Genomic DNA, 23493 nt, shown 5'->3' on the forward strand with positions numbered 1-23493 from the left:
CCCTAAGAAATACCTTATTTTTAAAAATAAATTATTTTAAAAATACTAAACTATTATTAAAGTTCGAGAAAATTTGTTATTCTCAAATATTTCAAACGCTTGAAAATATCTTGAAATTAATTAAATTAATAATAAATTCCTCGTAATCTTTTTAAATTGCCTAAAATATTTCAAATCCTTTGAAAACCTAAAAAATACCTCACTTCTCGTAAATAAATTCTTCAAAATCTAATAAAAATATTGTAAAATGCCATGAAATTGTAGAACATTTTCTAAAATCCTTATAAAATTTGATAAAACCATGTGAAATCTTTTAAAATATCGTAAAACCTTAGAGATTTTGTAAAATCGTTCTATATATTCCGAAATTCTACCAAATATTTCAAACACTTTGACATATCATAAAATCAATGACATTAATAATCAAATTCCCTGGAATCTTTTAAAGTTTCCTAAAATATTTAAAATTAAAAACTCTTAAAAATTCCCAGCTCTTGAAAATGCTTTAGAATTTTTTCAAAATATCCTAAAATTTTTAAAAATATCTTCAAACGATTTAAAGTCATAAAAAAAAATGTCTCGAAATATTAAAAAATACTCTAAAATATTTCAAAAGAATCTAAGAAAATTCAGAAATAGTTATATTAACTCACGGGTTAATTTATTGAAAGAAAAGTGACATTATTAAAAGTTACCGAAAATAGAATAGTAGACTTTTTAAATTAAAATAATAACTTTCACCCAAAAATAAATTAAATTTATGGATAGCCTCCCTAAAGAAATATTCAAAACCTTCCATTTTTTTGTACATTTTCTTCGTAAAAAATCTCCCTCTATGAGGAATAAAATAATACTTACTTGACCCATACCGATGGCACCTCCCGGAAAGTAGGGATTGAAGGCCTGACCCTCCCTCAAGGTAATTCCAGCTGGTGGATCACAGTATCCGGTCAATAGGGCGAAGATGTAATTCTGAAATTATTGTCCAGTTTTTTTTTTATTTGCATTTTTTCGAGTAAAGTAGTATTTTTAAATCGGGAATCAATTTTTATAATAATTTTACCTCCCCATTGTGTCTTGCGTTCTGGATGAACGAAAGATCTGGCGGGTATGCACCATTATTTGCTGCACGAGCAGCTTCTTCATTGGGATACGGGTCCGGTACAAAGTCAAACAGTTTTCCCGGTCGCATGTACATTTCCCCAAGATCGTTGGGTCCATCTTGCACCTGTTTTAATCCAAGAAAAAAAATTCTTGATCATTTTCCGGTTCGCAAACATTTTTCAAGGTCAATGAAATTTTAAAATCGAAATATAAAGCTAGAAATTTGTCCATTTGAGATAATAAAAACTGAGCTGACAATGAAAGCAATCAAAGTGGAACTATTTAATTCTAAACTTTTAAAATTGAAGCTTAACAGTTTTTTAATTCAATAATTTTGTATTAAAATCTGATTCAATGCTTAATAATTTACACGTATAGAATGGAAGCTACTAACAATTATATCATTTAAAGCAATTTTAAGCGAGAAACATTAAAAATTGAACGATTACTTTTTTTTTTATAAACTGAACTCTCCTTAAAACAAAAAGTTAAATTATTTTTTAGGGTGGCCGTTTTAATCGAAGAAAAAGATTCCCGGCCATTTTCCGGTTTTTTCCCGGTTCGTAAACATTTTTCACGGCCAATGAAATTTAAGATATCAAACTTTCTTCTAAACATTTTTCCATGTAAATTAATAAACAATAAACAACAAATTAAAGAATTCAAAGTTAAACACTTTAATTACAAAATTTTAAAATTGAAGTTCCAAAAATGTAAATCCAAGTTAACATTTTCAATAGTCTAAATTAAAAAATCAAGCAAAGTACTTTAAAAATTTTCAAAATTATAATATTTTTAGTAATTTTACGCTGGGCAATTATTTTTATTTTAAATAGTCTAGGCATCCTTCAAAAGCTTTAAAACGTTATTTCAAAATCTTAAAAAATCTAGAAATGATTTTAAATTTTTGTAAATTCAGAATAATTTTTGAATTTTTTCTATAACTTTTAGAAAGTCCTGCAAATTAAAAAAAAAATTATTTTGAATTTATAAATAACAATAGAACACTTATTATTTGTAAAAATATTAGAGTAGTTTCAAGAGATATTTAGAAGTTTTAAAAAGATTCGAATTAAATTTAGAACTTGAAATATTTTCAAATATTTACAGCCGAATTTCAAATAAAATGTAAATTTTTGCAGATTTCAAACAAAAAATTTAGAATTTTTTTTAAGTATTCTGAAAGACTTCAAAAAAATATAAAATTTTAAGATTCTTCGTAAAATTGAAAATGATTTTTCACTTTGAAAAATTATGGAAGATTTTAAGAATTCTTTTTAAATTTAAGGGTAGCCATTTTAATCGACGAAATAAATTCCCGGTTTTTAATTTAAAAATGTTGTATTCAAATGCTCAATAATTTACGCGTATAAAATTGAAGGTACTAACAATTTTCAATATAAAAAAAAAAACATAAATCCACGTTATCATTTTCAATGCTCTAAATTAAAAAATCAATCAATGAACTTTAAAATTTTCAAAATTATATAATTTTAAGGAATTTTGAGCTGGAAACATCAATTATTGGAAAATTGAAAAAATTTTAACTGAACACTTCTTAAATTAGAAATTCAATTATTTTCTTTTTAAATAGTTTAAGCATCCTTGGAAAACTTCAACATTTTATTTAAAAACCTTGAGAAATCTAGAAGTTGTTTTAAATTTGTTTTAAATTTAAAATTATTTTGGAAATTTTTTCAAAACTTCTAAATATCTGTCAAAATGAATTGAATTTTTTCTACAATTTTCCAAAAAATCCTGCAAAATTCAGAAAAATTCTTCACAATTTGGATGAATAATAACAATTGAACATTTATTATTTGTGGGCGAAATTTGAGTGATTTAAATAGATAAGTAGAAGTTTTGAAAATATTCAAACTTAATGTAAAACTTGAAATGATAGTCTAATATAAAACAAAATGTAGATTTTCGCAGATTTAAAACAAAAATTAGATTCTTTTCAAGAATTGTGAAAGGCTTCAAAAGAATAAAAACTTTTTTTTAAGATTCATAGGAAAATTAAAAATAACTTTCCATTTTAAAAAATTATTTTAGGAGAATATTTAAAAAGTTTTTCAAAGATTTAAACAAAATTTTCAAAAAAGATTCTAGAATTCAATTTACTTGACTTAAATAAAAATTAAAATATTGCTAAATATTTAATAATTAATCTTTTTTAAATTAAAAATTTCAAATTGAATGGGTTGAAAATGGAATTGTTTAGACTGAAACAATATTTTAAATTTAATAAAATCCTTTGATTTAATACATTATTATGAAGTTATTTTAAGTTGAAAATAGTTTATAAACTTTCAGTCACACCTTCACATTTGTTTAATGACTAAGATTTTCAAATTGTAACCGTTTAAGTTTTAACGTTAAAATCTGAAAATTCTTAAATTTTTAACTGTTTCAAAATCGTTTTTGCTCACCTTTTATTACTTAAAAGACAGATAAATTAAAAAATTTATTTAATAAATAAAAATATTTTTTATCAAAAATTTCCAAAATCAAAGGCTTTTATTTTTTATTTGTTCAAGTCTTTAAGAAAGCGTTTAAAAATTCTTGAAATTGAAAATGTAAGCTTAGAAATAAAAATTTAAAAAGCAAAATTTTTAAAGTAAACAAATTTTGAATTACGCATTGTGAGCTAAATAATAGCATAATTGAAAAACATAAGAATTCGTAGACAGATTTTTCTTCTAAATTTTTTTTAATTCCCGGTCAAAAAAAAAAATTCACTGTCATTTTCAAGTTTTTCCCGGTCATTTTCCGGTTTTCCCAGTTTCCCGGGCCAGCGGCCACCCTGAATTTGCAGGATTTTAAAAAGTTGTAGGAAAACTCCGATTCATTTTACAATATATTTAGAAGTTCTGAAAATAATATTAACACACTTCGTTTAAATTACTTTAAATGATTTCAAGTTTTTAATTAATTTTGAATGTTTTCAAAACTTCTAAATATCTCTTAAAAATACTCAAATTTTTTTCTACAAATAATAAGTGTTCAATTGTTATTTATGCATCAAAAGTAAACAATTTCAGTTATAAATTAAACACTTTTTAAATAGAACAATTAAAATTGTAACGCTGAAAGTTATTTCTAAAATCTATATATTCAAAGCTTTCTATGTAAAACAATTCAGTTTGAAATTGTTTAGTTTTAAATATTTGGTTTTAATTTACTCGTCTTAAATTAACTGTGAATTGTTGCTAAATATTAAATACTTATTCTTTTTCTAAATTAAGAAATTTCAATTTAAATGGGATAAAAATTAAATAATTTATTAGACTCACAATATTTAAAATTTAATAAAAACCTTTAATTATGACTATATTATTTTGGATTTATTTTTAAGTGAAAATAGTAAAACGCACGTTTACATTTTTTAATGGCTAGAAAAATTAATAGGAATAATAGATTAATAAATTTATTTATTAAATTTACTGTAAAAAATAATATAAAGGAAGACCTGAAACTCTGAATTAAAAATATATTATTCATAAATCATGAAAATTGTTATTTACAAATAAAATTATCGTAACAAATGATATATTAATTTCAATTCTTATCAAGACTTTCGGATTGAAATAGTTACAATTTGGAAATTCTCCAATTTCGAACGGATCTAGAATTGTTTGGCCAAATCAATTATTGTTCAGATTTCTATACTTAGAGTACAGATCCATTTTAAAAATAATTTATGTATTTATATTTTTAGTTGAAAAATTGTTTTGAAAATTGTTAAGAACGAACTTGGGCAGATTTTTCTTCTGAAAATTCGTAAAATTCCCGGTTTCCTGGTCCGGCAGCCACTCTGTTTTTTAAAAAAAATCTTCGATTTTAAACACTTCTAATTTTTTAAGCCGTTAAAACTGCATTTTAAAATTCTTTAAATTAAAATATATTCTTTTAAAAATAAAAAATCTAAAATGGAAAAATTTTTAAGTGAATGATTTTCAAATTAAGCATTCTAAACTGAATGATATAATTATTTATAAAAATCACGATTTGAACAATTATTTTTAAGAAACGATTGAAATCAAAGTTGGACAACATTTTTATTCTAAAAGTCTTGTAAAATTTCCGCTCCAGCGGTCACCCTGATTTTTATTTTAAATAGTTTAAAAATCCTTGAAAGGATTCCAAATTTTATTTGAAAATCTTAAAACATATGCACGTTGTTTTTCATTTTTTCAAAATTTCAATTATTTTTGAAATGTTTTTAGAATTTCGAAACATCCTTTAAAATGATTCCAATTTTTCCTATTTTTTTTTTAATTCTACCAAATAAAAAAACATTTCCCTACAATCTTCCACATTCATTTTTGATAATTTTTTGACTCTTTCTAAATCAGTTTGATAATTCACTTAAAAATAACTATTCAAACTAAAAAATCATTTTCAATTTTCATAGGAAATGTTTTTTATTCTTCTGATGCCTTTCAAAATTCTCAAAAAGCTTCTAGATTTGTTGTTTCTAAATCTGCCAAAATCTATAAAATAATATGTGAAATTTAATAAAAGCTTTTAATTATGAATATATTATTTTGTAGTTATTTAAAAATTGAACTTTAAAAATCATTATTTATTTATATTCACAGTTGATCAACTACAAATGTTTTTTGTATCTAAAATCTTCGATTTCAAATGCTTCTAATTTTTAATAGCTAAGTCTTTAAAACTGCATTTTAAAATTCTTTAAATTAAAATGTTTTCAGTTAAAAGTTAGAATAGAAAATGAAAAATTGTTTAAACTGTAATTTGTAAAATTTCCGGTTAAACAATAAATTTAATGGTTTAAAATAAAAAAAGAAATATGTATAAAAAGACTTCAAAGTCTACAATTATCTCATAATCAGGGAACGTATAACGTATTTTTGTAATGAAAATAGGGAAATAAATTCTTTTAAATAAAATTAACGTGGGCAACATATTAAATCAATTATGAAAAGCTTTGAATTCCTAATATTTTAACCCAAAATATGTTGCATTTTCAATCAAGAACGATGCACTTTCAACCAAATAGTTGAACTTTTAAGCCCAAAGGACGATTTTTTGTTAGAAAAAAGTTGAATTTTTATCAAAAATGTTCATTTTCAATTAAGAAATATGATTTTTTTACCAAAAAATATAAATTAAAAAAAAAGAATAATTCTCAACGAAAAATATAACAGTTAAAATATAACAGTCGATAATAATTGATATTAGAAAACAAAAAATACTAATTCTCAGTAAAAATGATAATAGTTGATATTTCAACAAAAATCAATTTAATTTTAAATCAAAGATATTCAAATTCCATCAAAAAAGACTAACAGCAATATTTAAATTATAAGAAAATGAATTAATTTTCAATTAAGCAGTTAAATTTCTGATTAGGATAGTTATTTTCCACAAAATAGTTGAATTTTCAACCAAAATGAAGCCAAAAATACGATTTTTTGGGGAAAAAATTTTTTTTTGAAAAAAAAAATTGAATTTTCAACAGGCAATGTGATTTTTATTTCAATCAAAAAGAGATTTTATTTTAAAATAAAAAACTGTGAAATTTAAGCCAAAAAAAAAACGACTGAAGAATCAATGAAAATTAACCAAAAAAGTTCATTTTTAACCAAATAGTTTATAAATCTACGATAAATAATAGAATTTTCAATCCAAAAATACAAATTTTCAACAAAACAGTTAAATTAGTCAGAACAAAATTAATCATTGAATTTTCAACTGAAAACAATCAATGGTCAGCGAAAAATAAAATAGTTAATTTTTTGGTTAAAAAAAAAATAAAAACAATTTTCAACAAAATATTTTAATCTTCAACGAAACTTTCGACCCACTTGTTGAATTTTCTACCTACGAAGATAAATTTCCAACCAAAAGAGTTAAATTTCAATGAAATAGTTGAATTTTCAAACCGAAAATACGATTTTTTTAGAAGACAGTTAAATTTGCAATCCAAAGAAGAAGAATTCTAAACAAAAAATATAATTGTTGATATTTGAACAAAAAACTTTAATTTTAAATAAAAAAAAGTCGAGTTCAACCACAAAAGACGAAAATTGCAACAAAATACATGATTTTTTAAGGAAATATTTGCATTTTTAGTTTAGAAAAAATTAATCTTCACCAAAAAATAAACAACTTTTCAACAAAATAATTAAATGCTCAACAAACCAGTAGAATTTTAAACCAAAGGAAATGAAATCTGAGTGAAAAATAAAAACCTAGGCAAAAAAAAGGGAAAAAAGAGGACATTTCTTGAAAATAGGTGAAAAATTATAAAATCAACAAACCTGGACTTCTTCTGCAAGAGCTTTCGCCTCCTCTTCGGTGTGAGTAACACCGACTAAATGCCGGTAGGCAACGTATTTTAAACTGTGGCATGCAGAACATACGTTTTTGTAAACCTCCCACCCTCGTCGCATACTGAAAAAATTTTTTTTTTTTAAGTGGGATATTATCCTTTTTTAGGGTTTCTAAAAATTTTTCAGTTTAAAGTAATAAACAATTAAATACAAATTGAAAGACTCAAATTGGCACTTTTTAATTTTGTACTTTTCAAATTGAATTTTAAAAGATTTTAAATTAAAAATTGTTGTATTCAAGTGCTTAATAATTTAGAAAAGTAAAGTGGAAGGTGCCAAATTTCGAATTTTTAACTTTTATAAATTATAGAGTTTAATGCTCTAAATTAAAAAAATCAATCCAATAACTTCAAATTTTTTTAAATTATACTATTTTAAGGAATTTTAAGCTAGAAACATTAGAAAATGTAAAATTAAATTTTTTTAGAAAACTTCCTTAATCAGAAGTTAAATTAATATCATCTTAAATAGTTTCAACATCCTTTAAAAGCTTAAAAATTTTATTCAACTATCATCACAAATCTAGAAGTTTCTTCAGATTTACAATAATTTGTCAAATTTTTTTAGAACTTCTAAATATTTTTTAAAATAAGTTGAATTTTTCCCATAATTTTTAGAAAATATAAAAAAAGTCCTTAAAATTGTTATGTATAAATAACAATAAGACACTTAATATTTGTGGAAAAAAATTGAGTAATTTAAAGAGGTATTTTATAGTTTTAAAAAGATTCAAATTTAATTTACAAGAATTGTAAAAAATCTAAATTAATCAATATTCCAGATTCTGTTTTCTCAATTTTATAAACCTTTTTAAACCGTTTTCAATATTTAAAAAAAAAATTTCAAAATGAAGAGAATCATTTTCAATTTTCCTGTGAATCTTAAGATAATGTATTTTTTATTCCTTTAGAGCTGTTTACAATTCTTAAAAAGCTTCTAAATTATTTCTTTGAAATCTGAAAAAATTTACATTTTGTTTCAAATTAGGCGCTCTCTATTTGTACCGAAATTTCGGTAATAAGTTAATTTCGTATCTTTTCGAAACTTCTGTATTTCAATCTCTTAAAATAATTTCACTTAAAAATTAAACATTTTTTAAATGCAACAATTAAAATTGTATCATTCAAAATTTAAAAGCTCTTTGAGATTTTAACAATTCCAGGCTTTCTACGTCAATTCTCACATACAGATTATTGCTAAATATTCAATAATTATTTTTTCATAATTAAAAAAAAATCAACATGAATGGGTTGAAAATTGAATATTTTAATATTTTTAATTTAATAAAAGCCTTTAATCACGAATATATTAGCATAAAGTTAGTTTTTAAGTTAAAAATAATTTATAAAAATTCAATTAGATATTTCCACTTTTGAATGAGAGACTTTCGAATTGAAACCGTTGAATTTTTCACGTTAAAATCTAGATTTCTTAAATCCAAACCTCAAATTTTTTTACCTTGCATGGTCCAGAGAGCTGAGCATACCATTAAAACTCCAGGGATAATTGGGTGGATGAGCCACTGCATCTTCAGCATGTAACGAATTTTCTAAGGCATAAATTAGAGCGCCAGCACCCCCAGCTGCAGCCCCGAAACACGTCAAGAACTGTAATTTAAAAATGAGTTTCCAGGAAAAAAACTCCCACACAATTTCAAATTTTTCCAAATGCCTAAATTTTTCTTCAGGTATTGGGAATAGAGTTCTGAGCCGGTTATATACATTACTTTGAAAACGATAACGAGAATTTATGAAAATCTCAGAATTTTAATTAATTGGGAATTGTTAAACTGCCATGCGCCACCTGGTGAGAAAAAATCCGAACTAGAAAGAATAAGTAGGGTTAAAGATGCATTTTAATTTGCGCATAAAAATGTTTATTATGATATTATTCAGTTTAGAATGCGCATTTCCAAAATTGTCCAGTTTAAAAAAATTTAAATTTTATATTTTAATTGTTAAGTATACATTTGATTTTAAAGAACTTTAAAATGCAGTTTGAAAGATTTAAGCCATTACAAATTAGAAGCGTTTGAAATCGAAGATTTTAAATAAAAAACATTTTTAGCTGATCAACTGGGAATATAAATTAATAATAACTTTTTAAATTAAATTGTTCTGTAAGATTTAAAAAGTGAATAATAATTAATTTTACAAGACGATTCGAAATCAGTTCGCAATTTTAGAATTTTCAGTTTCTAACGTGAAAAACTATGTCAACAATTTCAGTTGGATAGTCTTATTAGTTAAACAAATGTAAACGCCTGATAGAAACTTTATAAACTGTTTTCAATTTTAAAATAACCTTAAAACATATTAAATTTCACATATTATTTTAGTCCAGAGTATTCTACTTTTAAACCATTCAGTTTGAAATTTTTTAATCAAGAAAAATAAGAATTACTTAATATTTTGAAATATCTGTTTATTTAAAATCAGTGATTATAGTAAAATATTAAAAACTAAATTTTGAACGTCAAATTTTAATTGTTCTATTAACAAAAATTTAATATTTAAGTAATATTGTTAAACTTCAGTATATAAAAAACAATTGAACACATATTATTCTATAAATAAATTCAAGGAAGTTAAAGAAATATTTAGAAGTTTTGAAAAACTTCAGATTTAATTCAAAATTTGAAATGATTTGAATTAATTTAAACAATGTGTCTACGTGTACCGAAAAAATTCGGCTATAAGTATCAAAATTTCGGTGTAAATAGCCCACGGCATAATTTAAAACAAAATATAGATTTTTAGAGATTTCGTACGAAAATTTAAAAGATTAATTAAGAATTTTGTATGGCTTCACGAAATTACAAAACATTTCCCATGAAAATTAATAATGATTTTTATTTTGAAAGGATAATTTTGAGTGATTATTCAAGAAGATTTAGAAAGATTTACAAAATTATTAAAAATGAATGTGGAAGACTTTAAGGAAATTTGTTTAATTTGGCAGGATTACAAAAAAAATTTAGAAAAATTGGATTCATTTTAAAGGATGTTTAGAAGTTCTGAAATAATTTGAAAATAAAAAATTGGATAAAAAATGTAACCAACATGCAGGTGTTTCAAGATTATAAAATAAAATTTGGAAGCATTTTAAGAGGATTTTTTAAACATTTAAAATATAAATAATTTAACTTTTAATTTAAGAAGTGTTCAGTTTATAAAAAAAATGTAATCGTTCCACTTTTAATGTTTCTGTATTAAAATTGCTTTAAATTATATAATTAAAATTTTTTTAAATTATTGATTCATTCTTCAATTTAGACTTTCGGAAATTGAAAATGATAACGTGGGTTTATATTATTAGAACTGAATCTGAATCTTTGAACTGTACAATTTACTAAATTTTTAATTTAACTGATTAACTGCATTTAATTCAAAATTTTTCAGTTTAAAAGTGTCAGTTGTTTCCATTTTATACGTGTAAATTATTGAGCATTTGAATCAGATTTAAATACAAAATTATTAAATTAAAAAACTTTTAAACTTCAATTTCAAAACCCTAAATCTACTATTATTCGCATACTTCGCATAATCTGGATAAAATTTCTCGCTACATAAACTAATGAAATAATTGTTTTTTTTTTGTTTGTTTAAACCTATTTGACAAAAATGTGTTTTTTCACTGTATAAGATGGAAATTCTATCTAAAACTATTCGTTTTTTCAATGAAGATTGTACCTACTCTTTCTTGTTTCAGTTTTCGGCGCCAGGTGGCGAAATGGAAGACCACCATACCCAATAGAAAATTGAATTCTTTCGTTAACTTTTCGGTCGAAAATTCCACTCTTTTTTTATTTTAAAGTTTACCTGTTTTAGCAGAAATTAAATCTTTTTTGGATAAAAATGCAACTGTTCATGTATAAATTATTAAAAATTGACTTGTTCATTTTTGCTTCAAAATAAGTCCAATTAAGTTTATAATCAGTTGAAAATCACTTTGTTTTCGATAAACAATTATTTTTAGTATACATTAAATAATTTAAACTCGACAAAAAATCGTTTGAACACATTTATGCACAAATTAAAATGCATCTTTAAAATCGTACCTATTCTGTCCAGTTCGGATTTTTGTCACCATGTGGCGTATCGCAGTTTAACCATTCCCAGTGGTTTTTTATATTTTAAAGCCATTAAAATATTTCACATTCTTTAAAAAGATAAATTAGGTTTCAAAATATTTTCAAATATATTAGCACCATCGATTAATGAAATAATTGAACAATAGTGACAACATAATTAATCATTTTTTTGAATTTGTCTCGAAAGTTCATGCATTTGAACAATATTTCAAATAAATTTTTATTTTATCTTCCTATAATTAAAATTCGGTTTATATTTAGGCAAAATTAATACAAAAATACCTATTAAATTCTATTTAAACCATTTAAAGCCCCTATTTTTTTCATATAAAAATATTGCTTTTTCAACAAAACACATGAATTTTCAACTAGCAAACAACTAATTTTGAACCAGATAGTGAAATTTTTAAGTTAAAAAATATCATTAAAAAAAATAGAACACTTTAATGAGGAATTTCAACTGGAATAGATGAATTTTAAACCTACAGCATGAATTTTTTCAAAAGAGTTTAAAGTTTTATTTCTTACCAAAAAGATGAGTTTTAATCAAATACATGAAATATCTACTAAAAAATAAAATAGTTAAATTTTCAGTTAGAAAAAATAATTATAAACCAAAAAGATGAATTTTGAACTAAAATTAAGAATCTTTAACTGGAATAGTTGAATTTTTAACAAAAAATCTGATTTTCAACCAAGAAAATGAATTTCTATCAAAAATATGAATTTACAACAAAATACATTAATTTTCAACTAAGGTCATGGAATATTTGATTGAAATAGATACATTGACAGTAAAAAAAATTTAACAAATAAAAAGAAACACATTTTTCACACAATAGTTAAAGTTTTATCAGAAATTGTTAAGTTTTCAGTAAATAAATTAAATTAAACTTTAACCAAAGTGATCAATTTTCAAATAAAATTTTTAATCTTGAACTAGAATTTTAAACAAAAATGATGAGTTTTCAACTTAAATGATAAAAATTAACTAAAATAATTGAATGTTCGGAGAAGAAGATTAGTTTTCCATGTTAATCCAAAAAGACGATTTTTCAACATGAGTTGAATTTTCAAATAATAAAAATTTTTCAGTCAATAAAGAAGAAAAGGTTAACCAAACTGTTGATTTAAACAAAAAAAGATCATTTTCAACGAAGAAAATTATTTTTTGCCAAACTAAATAAATTTTCAACACAGTTTTTTTATAGTTAAATTTTCAATTGGAGGGGATAAATTTCTAACAAAAAAGGTTAATTTACAACGATAAAAAAAAAGAATTTTCATTTTTAACCCAAATAATTTGAATTTTATAATTAGAAACAAGAAAAATTTTTGATATTTAGAAATATACATTTGATCGTTCATTTGAAATGATCAACTATTAATCAAATAATGAAAATTAAAAACTTTAAAACTTCAAACGTTACAATGTTCATTTTGTTCCATTAACATTGTTTTTAACTTGTCATTGAAAATGTCGTTTTTTGAAGTATAAATAACAATTGAACAGTTATTAATTTGAAACGATTTAAAATTAAATTAATTAAAAGAGATATAACCCTATAGTGGGTAATGAACCTACGTAAATAATCAAACATTTAAAATATTGATTATGTGTAAAATAAAGTCGTGCTAATATACTAAAGTTAGAATTAATTATATTAAGTATATTTGTTCTTATAATTAATGATTATCTACTGTGGTGTGATATACCCTAAAATATAATTTAAAAAGTGTTTTAAAAAAGCTTGAAATGGTGCAATTGTTAATGTTTGTAAAGTATAATTGTTTAAAATTTTGCTGTTTAATAGAATTGAATTAAAAAGTATTTTAAGCTTTTATTTTATACATGCAAATTATTTGGCTTTTAAATAAACAAAAATTTAAGCTTCAATTTCAAAAGTTTAAAATTTAAAGGATTTCCACTTTGAGTTCTTTAATTTGAAGTTTAATTTGCAGTTTCTCAACCTGTATACATTTTTTAGTATTTGAATAAAAAATCAGTTTTGAATTTTGATAATTTCAAATTAAAAAATTTGAAGCTTTAAGAGTACGGTTTGTTTTAATTTAATGACCGTCACAAATTTTTGCAAACCGGGAAAAACCGAGAAATGACCAAGAATTTTTTTCCTCGATTAAAACGTATATCCTAAAACTCAAAAATAATTATTTAAACTTCATAATTTGGACTATAATTGTTAACTTTATACTTACCTAAGTTTTTTTATAGTAACAAATCGATTTATAACGTTAATTTGAAATAAGAGTTAATAATTATCAGAATTTTTTATAAATTGTCCGGTAACGCTAGATATTAATATATTATGCTATAAAATGAGAGGATGTTTTCGAACTGAGAAGGTGAAAGCAAATAAATTGTGAAAATATTCATTTTTCCTATATTTAAAAATATCTTTATCGGTTTTTCAATAATTAAAAAAAATTTTAGAACAGGGATAGCGATACAAAGTCATGTACTAAAAAAATTACACTGCGAAATATATATTTTTTAATGTCAATAAAAAAAGAAGCAAAGCAGGAATAGCAGAAAATTTAAGGATTAAAATATCTGATTTAATAATATGCACAGTAAAAGAGAATACTTAAAAATGCTATCCCTTAAATTCAGAAATGAACATAAATTCGGCAAAAATCTGTCTGAATCTAAGAAGGTCAGCACCTGTATTTCAACATTTAAGCGTTTTCTGAAATTTAGTTAAACGATACTTGATTCCAGTTAAATTTTTGCTTAATTTAAGTTTATCTCTGAATTTAAGCCGATTTTTGAATGTAAGATGTAACATTTTGATGTATTTAATGCATTTTTTGAGGGTCTGCATGATCAGAAATTTCGCATAAAAAGTTGACAAAAATTATTTTTAAGTGATCTTTTTTACTGGAGGCGTTTATTACGAACAAATATTGTAGGAAGTACAGTATAGGTCTATAATCAATTTATCACTTTTTCATAATTCTAGAAAAATCGTTATAGAAAATTTTATAAGAAAATATTAATAGAAATAAATTAAGTTAAAATATTGGAAGGATTGATGCAAAAATAGAAAAAATACAAATGCAGGATTTATTTATTTAGTTCACATAAGATTTCGACGAATTTTAAGGAATTTAGAGGAATTTTAGAGAATTTCCATGGATTTTAAGCGATTTCGTCAGATTTCATAAAAATGTCACGGCCTTTTTTAGATTTTGAAACATATCCAGAGGATTTAAGAGATGCCGAAACAGTTTAACAAATTTATAGAAACTTTCAGGACTATTAAGGCTTTTAAAAATTTTTTTAGTGTTTTCCAAAATAATTCAAATGATTTTATAAAAATTCATCGGTTTTCAAGAAATTTAAAAATATTTTCACGGATTTTTGGGAATTTCGAAGCATTTCAAGGGATTTCAAAGAATTTTTTAGGATTTCCAAAGATTTGAAAATATTTCTAGTGAACCTTGGAAAAAATTTAAATAAATTTCAGGGATTCCTAGAAATTTCATAATATTTAAGGATTTCAAGGATTTGCAGGGATTTAAACGAATTCCAGAGAACTTCCAGAGAACCCGAAAGATTTCAACGAATTTCGAGACATCCACAGTTTTGAAGGCTTTTAAAAGGATTTATGGGATTTCTGAAATTTAGAAGTATTTATAATCTAAATATTTGTGCTAGTGTTAAAATATTTTAACGGTGTTCAAGGGATTAAAAATATTTTCACAGAATTCAAGGAATTTGAAAACATTAAAAATGATCTTGGAGGATTTTTACGTTTTTCAAAAATGTGAAGGGATTTCAAAGTATTTTTCATGATTTCCAAAAAGTCATCTTCAATGAACATTGGAAAATAAATGAAATTTCAAGACATTTTAAGGTATTTCAAGGAATTTTAAAAAGATTCAAGAATTTTGTTTTGAAATCTTTAAGGATTTAAAGGCATTTTACAGATTTCTAGAGATTTAACAGGTTCTTTTAAGAGAACTTTAATGAATAAGTTTCATTTAAATTATATTAGAGGGCTTTCAAATTATTTATACTTTTTAAAATAGATTCTTAAGTTTTCAAAATTTCAAAGGATTTTCAATAATTTTTTAGGATTTTCGAAGACTGCAAGGGATTTCTAGTGAACTTTCTAAAATCAATTAAATTAAATGGAATTACCAGGGATTCCAAGATATTTAAAAAATGTCTAGGAATTTCGCAAAGAGTCAAGTATTTCAAGGGACTTAATGATTTTTAAAGATTTAAAATGTTTATTTTTTTTTTAGAGAACTGTAATGAATAAGTTCAATTAAAATTATATTAGAGGACTTTAAAATTATTTTTAATTTTTTAAATGGATTTTTTGGCTTTTCAATGATTTCTAGGGATTCTAAAGGATTTGAAGAGATATAAAAAATTACAAGGGATTTCAAAAATATTTGTAAGATTTCAAGGGATTTCTAGGAATTTTTATATCCGTGCCATTTTTGTGAAACGTTGAAAATAATTAAAAATATTTTAATATTAAAATTTAATTTTAATAATAAGATAAAAAATGTATAGAATTATTTACAATATTAAAGATAAATTATATCTTGATAAATAACAAACTTTTCAGTATCAAGATTTCTTCTAAAAGAGATGTTTCTTTCATAACAGACCAAAAGATTTAAATTCAGATAGGCCGTTTTAATCAAAGAAAATTGAATTGCAATGCATTTAAACTTTTAGTAAACTTTTATTAAATAGAGTTGAAAGATTCAGATTTAGTGTCGAAAATATAAATCCACGTTATGATTTCTAATTCTCTAAATTGAAATTTTGAAAATTATATATTTTCAAGAAATTTTCAGCTAGAAAGATTTAAAATTGAAATTTTTTAATAAACTAAACACTTCCATTCATTTTTCATAATTTTTTAGATCTTTCTAACTCTTTTTAATAAATATTCTCTTGAAATTAACTTTTCAAAATAAAAAATTATTTTCAATTTTCTTAGGAAATGTTTCATTATTTAAAATCATTTCGAATATCAGTAGGTGTTCAATATTGTTTTTAAACATCAAAATTAAAGAATTTGCATAAAAAATTAAAATTTTCTAAATAGAATAATCAAAATTGTAACGTTCAAAGTTTAGTTTTTTTTAGCTTCGAATATTTAATTGATAATTACTGATTTTAAATGCACAATCAAATATTTCTAAATATTTCGTAATTAATCTTTTCCAGAATTAAACAATTTCAAATTGAATGCTTTATAAATATAATATTTTAGACTGAAATAATATTTCAAATTTATTAAAAACCTCTAATCATAAATATATAATTTTTCAGTTACAGTTCAATTTTTAACGTTAAAATTGCGAAATTCTACAATTTTGAAATGATTCCGAATCATCTTGTAAAATCAATTGTTATTCACTTTACAAATCTTTAAAGTACAGTTACATTTTAAAAATCATTAATTAATTGATATTCCCAGTTGATCGATTAAAAATGTTTGTTTTTTTTTATCTAAAATCTTCGATTTCAAACGCTTCTAATTTTTAATTGTTCAAGTCTTTAAAACTGCATTTTAAAATTCTTTAAACGAAAATTTACACTCAAATTAAATATATAGATTATAAAATTTTTAAACTGAAAGATTTTCGAAACAAACATTCTAAAGTGAATGATATCAAACTGAAAAATATAACAATTAAACTAATTATTTTTAAAAAAAGGTTGAAATTAAGACTAGACATTTTTTTCTAAATATTTATAAAATTTCCCGTGAAAAAATAAATTCACCCTGAAATTACTCTTCACATGCTAATAAAATAATTATTTTAAAAGAAAAAAATGCAAGGTTCTCGTGAAAAATTTAAGGAGAATTCCAGGTTTTCAAGGTTTTGAAGGTCTTTAGACACCCTGTTTATTCTAACGATGATTAACCTATCAATTTTTTTCCATACAATGATTTTCTATAATGAATTTCCTATAATCTAAGGAGTTTTCTGCAATCTCATGCAATCTATTTTACACGAAAAATCCGAGTAATTAACCCCTCGTTTTTACTGTGTTATTTTGAGCAGATTAAGGGCAAATTTGACGTTAGAACTTACTTTCGTAAAACGAAGTATTCTAAGTTACAGGATTACTGAATGCAGTTAAGGACTTCTTTGATGAGTGAAACAACGAAAACTTGTACCATCGTGCTCTAAGCATGCAAATCAAGATATATTTTTAGCGATACAAAAATAGTCAAAGAAATGGATTAGAGAAAGGTCTGGCTATAAAAACAAGTGATTTAGAGTATAAAATCTGATAAGCAATACTTACTATTTTTCGTCCTCGCGACCATTCTCTCGTCGTAGAAAAGTTACAGGTCTGTGAAAGAAAAATAAGATCATATAAAATTATATAGATGCCTGTCAGCGATTCTTAACCCTTAAAGGGCATACTGGGTGTATAATACCCAGCGACTTATTTGTACAAACGTACCAAATTCAAGAAAGTGGAACATGGCGCCAGATTAATAAATTACATGAAAACCTTTTTTTTTATGTCACTCTCACATAATTTTGACTTTTATAATTTTTATACGCAGTTTAAGATCAATAAAATCGTTTAATCTCGCCAAGTACGGTGTTTCATTTTTCATTGAATTGAAACTTTTTTTTTTAGAATAAATACCTTCTGTGGAAGGAACACTATAAGACTAATTTTATTTTTAAAGCGCCATATCTCGGAAGTATTCAAGTCAAATTTTAAGTAAAAATATCAAAAACTTTAAAATTTATGAATTTTAGAGCGAAAGAAGACATTTTAAAATTTTTTTCCAAAAAGGATTTTTTGTAACTACTTTAAATTTCGAAAATTGTTATGAAACCCTTTTCTCTTTAAACTAGATAGATTAAACATCACTTATTGATTTTCTTGTAAAAAAAATATCCAATAACGTTGGCATAACACACGTTTGAATACCCTTGGGTATATAACACCCAGTATACTCTTTATGTAATTTTACGGAAGTGTGCCCTTTAAGGGTTAAATTAATTCTATAATGAATTTCCTGTAATTTTCGCGTTTGTAGAAATAATTACAGGTATCATTATAGGAATAAGTGCCTAAAATAAAACACCAAAAATGAAACATGTTTTTTTTTATAAATATTTTTTAATTAAATTAATGTATAGGTAACATATTGTATTTAAGATTAGTTGCTCTTACATACAACTGGTTGAACTTTTAAGACATTATCTAACCGAAAAAGATTAATATTCAATGACAGAATATGAAGTTTTAACAAAATAATTAAATTTTTAAGAAAATAGTATAATTTTTAAATACATACATTGATTTTCGACCTCAAAAGATGACTTTTCAACCGAAAAATTTCATTTTTTATCAAATATTCGAATTTTCAGCCAAAAAGACGAATATTTTCAAATCTGTTAGAATTTTTAATCTACAAGAAAGAATTTTCTGTTCAAAAGACCAATGTTCAACCAAAGTTACATATACAACAAAATAGTTGAAGTTAAAAAGAATCTAAATTGTCAACAAAGTAAATGAATTTTTTAAAACAAGTTCAACTTTCAATTGAATTTCAAATAAAAACAGTTAAAATTCAACAAGAGACAAATTATAAACGAAATATTTGAATTTTCAACCAAAAATTAAATTTATTAACAAAATAGTTTCACTTTTACCCAAGCAATTAAATTTTCCATTACAAATTATTAGTGTTCGAAATAGTTAAACTTTCAATCAAAAAATAAATGTCCAACTAACATGAATGATGTATCTTTAACTGGAATAGTTAAATTTTCAGCAAAAAAAAATTAACTTCCAACCAAAGAGTTTCATTATCAATCTGCAAAGTTGAATTATGAACAAAAAACGTAATACTTGGATTTTAGACAGAAAAAAAGTTTAAATTTCTACAAGAAAGGATGAGTTTTAAAACCAAAACGACGAAAGTTCAGCCAAGAATATTAACTTTTAGACAAATAGTTGAATTCTCAAGAAACAAAAAAAACATGAATTTTCAATCGATAGTAGGAAAGTTAATTTTTTAGCAAAAAAATTAATTTTGAACAAAAATTTTTCAACAATATAGACCAATTTTCAACTTAAGAGAAACATTTTCAACAAAAATGATGTATTCGATAACTAATAAGACGAGTTGCCTACCAAAAAACACGTTTTCAGTTAAAAAAATGATTTTTCGTCTCAAAAAAAGATGAATTTTGAATGAATAATGTAATATTAGACATGTCAAACAAAAGGATTTTAATTTTAAATCAAATATAGTTGAATTTAACCAAAAAAGACGAAGTTTCAACAAAATAGTTGAATTTTGTACCAAAGGAGATTCATTTTTAATCAAAAATTTTGTTCAAAAATATTTAAATTTTCAATCGAAAAAGACGCATTTTTAACCAAATAAAATTTTTTAATACAATAGACCGAATCCATTTTAAATCAGGCAGGGATGGCAGGCTTGGAATCGCAAAATCCCTCGGGGACTAAATATGTTTTTTTAGAGGAAATTAGTCGATACTTATTTTTCTGATTTGCAAAAAAAAATATTTCTAAACAGTTACACGTATTTGAATTTGGTGCTTTAAAAAAAAAACCTGATTTTTTCCTTTTAAACCTTTAAAACTTTTGATCCAATTGAAATCTCAATTGGATCAAAAGTTATAGGGGATTAAAGAACAAATTTAGGTTTTAAAAAAAACAAAGTACAAAATTTAAATACGTGTAACTTTTTAGAATTTTTTTTTTGCAAATCAGAAAAATTCCCAAATTTTTCCCTGACCAAAAATGAAAATCTTGTAACATTTTGTACATAGAAATCATTTATACACTGAATAAAAAATTTCAAATTTCCACTTAAATAGCTCATTTTAAATAAATAATTTTGAATACAAAAATTTTTATTACCGTACACTTAGGTTTTCTTTTAAATTCTGTAATTTTTGCAATTTGTCTAAGTTTGTCAAAAATAAAATTCGTAAAGTTATGATTATGAGGGAATAAACTATTTTTGCTTCCAAAAATAAAATCAAAATAAGTTCGTAACCTCTTTGATTCGCATAAAAAATATCATCAAAACTGCATACCTTAACTAATATTTTAAATAATACATTGAATAATCTTTTAAGTTATCAACATTAATAAAAAGGCAACATTTCAACCAAGAGATCTATTTTAAAACAAAAAATTTAATTTTAATGTTTTATCCCCAATTAACCAGAAGTATTTCAGCTAATAATATTAATAAAAGAAACATATGTATGTTCATGTTCAACGAATTACGTAATAGTAGATGTCAATAAAAAATATTTTAATTTTAAATCAAAAATATGAATTCAACAAAAAAGACGAATTTAATAAAAAAAAGTTGAATCCTCAATCAAAGAAGATCAACAAACTTTTAACCCAAACATTATCTGCCAAAACAGTTGAATTTTCAACCCATAAAGACAAATTTTCAATTCAAAAAAAAATTATTTAAAAAAAATGTTAATTATTGAACAATTGTAGTAAAAAAAAATTTATATTTTAAAAAAAGGAATCTTTAACCAATGAAGATCCACTTTCAATCCAAAAAGAAAAATTTTCAACAAAACAGTCATATTTTAAACCAACTAATCAAAATTAAACTAAAAATATGATGTATCAAAGTGGCCACAAAACTTTATTTTCAAAATTTCCTAATTTTTCGTTTATTATTAATATTTAAAGTCCAGAATCTTAAGCTTGTATCATTTTCAACACATAATTTTTTACAAACGGAATAAAACAATTTTAAATTCGAATTTATTATGCTTGAAAGCACGGAGCAGTATAAGGAGACCCCACTCCCGGAAAACTTGGACGCGTGAATTCGGATTTATATAGTTTGCAACGCTCGTAGCGCCTCTGGCGGAAAAATGCGAAACCGAGAACTTTTTCAAAATCCATTCCAGCATTTTATTCTTGTAATACTTTTGACATAGAATATTTTATTAAGAGAGTAAAACCGTATTTCATATACAAATTAAAAATTTCTTAAATTATTTCAAACAAAAAATGTATTTTTTACATTAATTTTCACTGTAGAAAAAAAGTTTATCTAAATTGTTCAAACTTCAAGCCAAAAGGCGAATTTTCTTTACTAAAACTGAATTTTTAAACACAAAATATGACTTCAGCAAAAAATTAATTTTTCACGAAACTGATGCATTTTTACCTAACAAAAATAAAAAGTAGAACTGAAAATTTTATTTTTCCCCAAAAAAGCGAATTTTTAACGAAAAATATAAATCTTAAAAAAACCTAAGTTACATTTTCTGTTAAAAAATTAATTGTAAACAAATAAATGTATTTTCCACTAAACAGTTAAAGTTTAAACAGACATATGCCTTCAATTTTAAAAAAATTTTAACAATGTAGTTTACCTTTTACCCAAGTAGTTGAATTTTCAATTAAAAAAGAATAATTTTCAACAAAATAATTCAACTTTTAACCAAAGAGATGAATTTTCAACTTTAAATATAAATCTTTAACAAAAAAGTGATCTTTTAACAAAATGATGGAAGAAATTTCATTTTTTTAAATGAAAATTTAACTTTTTGGTTAAATATCATTCTTCTTTGCTTGAGTATCAAGCAAAGAAGAATGATTGAATGTTCTATACAAAAAGACGAATTTTTAAACGAAAAGGATGACTTTCTAACAAAAATTGTTGAATTCTATAACAAATAGTTGCATTTTTATCAAAAACGATAACATTTCTTTCAAAGCAGAAGATTTTTTAATTACAAAAAAAGTTTAGTTTTTGTCCAAAAAAGATTCCATTTGTCTCTGCAAGATCAAAAATTACATTTTTTAACAACAAAATAATTTTCTACGAAACAAATTGAATTTTCAATAAAAAAAGACGAATTTTTTCAACCAAAAATTATGAATTTTTAACTAAACAGTTGAATTCTCTAACAAATAGTTGCATTTTTATCCAAAAAGATGACATTTTTCTTAAAACAAGTGGATTTTTAATTAAATAAAAACAATTTTTCAAAAATAGTAGAATTTTCAATCAAAAATTAGGACTTAACAAAATTGTTGAATTTTCAAGATTTTTAGATGAATTAAACAAAAAAAACCAGATTCCAAAGAAGATTCCAATTCACTTTCTAACGCCAAAATAAAAATTGTAAACGATTTGCATCCAAAATGGATCTTTTTAGGAAAACTATTAAATTTTTAACTAAATGATTAAATTTATAACTAACAGGATAATCTGCAGAAGAAAGTTGTTGTGAATTTTCAAAATTCTAATCTGAAAATATTTTATTTTTAAAGTTTTAAACTTGTCCTATTTTTGACATTTTAATCTTAAATTATTCAAATTCGAGATTCTTCAATTAAAAGTAAGATTGTTTAATTTTAAGCGGCTTGAATTAGAAATTATACAATTTCAAATCCTTTCTAAAAAAATTCGACATAAAAAAATTTTAATCTTAAATTTTTCAATTTAGAACGCTCTTAATTACAAATAATACAGTTTTAATTCCTTTGAATTGTAAATGATTGAATTTTCAAAATTTTATGCAGAAAATATTTCCTTTTTGATATTTTGAACTTGTCCTATTTTCGAAATTTTCTTATTATCTTAAATCATTAAAATTCGAGATTCTTAAATTAAAAATAAAATTGCTTCATTCTATGAGCTTTAAACAAAAAATGATAGAATTTAATAAACCATTTTAAGGGTTTATAAATTTTAAGGTTATGTCTACCTCCGGAACGCCTTTAAGGGCATGCGACACAGTGGAATTCCTACATTACCAACCTCTTTTTTCTATTGAAAAAAAATTTTTTTTTGAACCATAGAACTTTTTTTGTAAATCAAATATCGAACTCAAAATTTCAGGAGAGCATTAGAAGACATTATCCTACGTTTATGTACT

General features: G+C 23.4%; 1 protein-coding gene across 1 annotated transcript in view; it reads right to left on the bottom strand.

Moving 5' to 3' along the window:
* Window positions 1-23493, bottom strand: part of LOC117174826 (cytochrome c1, heme protein, mitochondrial) — a 39905-nt gene that overhangs the window by 14140 nt on the left and 2272 nt on the right. The window contains exons 2-6 of the mRNA XM_033364203.1: window positions 17870-17917; window positions 8928-9076; window positions 7398-7530; window positions 1064-1228; window positions 859-972 (exon numbers count right to left, since the gene is read on the bottom strand). Of these exons, the coding sequence (XP_033220094.1) occupies window positions 859-972; window positions 1064-1228; window positions 7398-7530; window positions 8928-9076; window positions 17870-17917 (609 nt within the window). The remainder of the gene's footprint in view (window positions 1-858; window positions 973-1063; window positions 1229-7397; window positions 7531-8927; window positions 9077-17869; window positions 17918-23493) is intronic.

Source organism: Belonocnema kinseyi, chromosome 6 (assembly GCF_010883055.1).
Source record: "Belonocnema kinseyi isolate 2016_QV_RU_SX_M_011 chromosome 6, B_treatae_v1, whole genome shotgun sequence".
In the NCBI taxonomy this organism is placed as follows: domain Eukaryota; kingdom Metazoa; phylum Arthropoda; class Insecta; order Hymenoptera; family Cynipidae; genus Belonocnema; species Belonocnema kinseyi.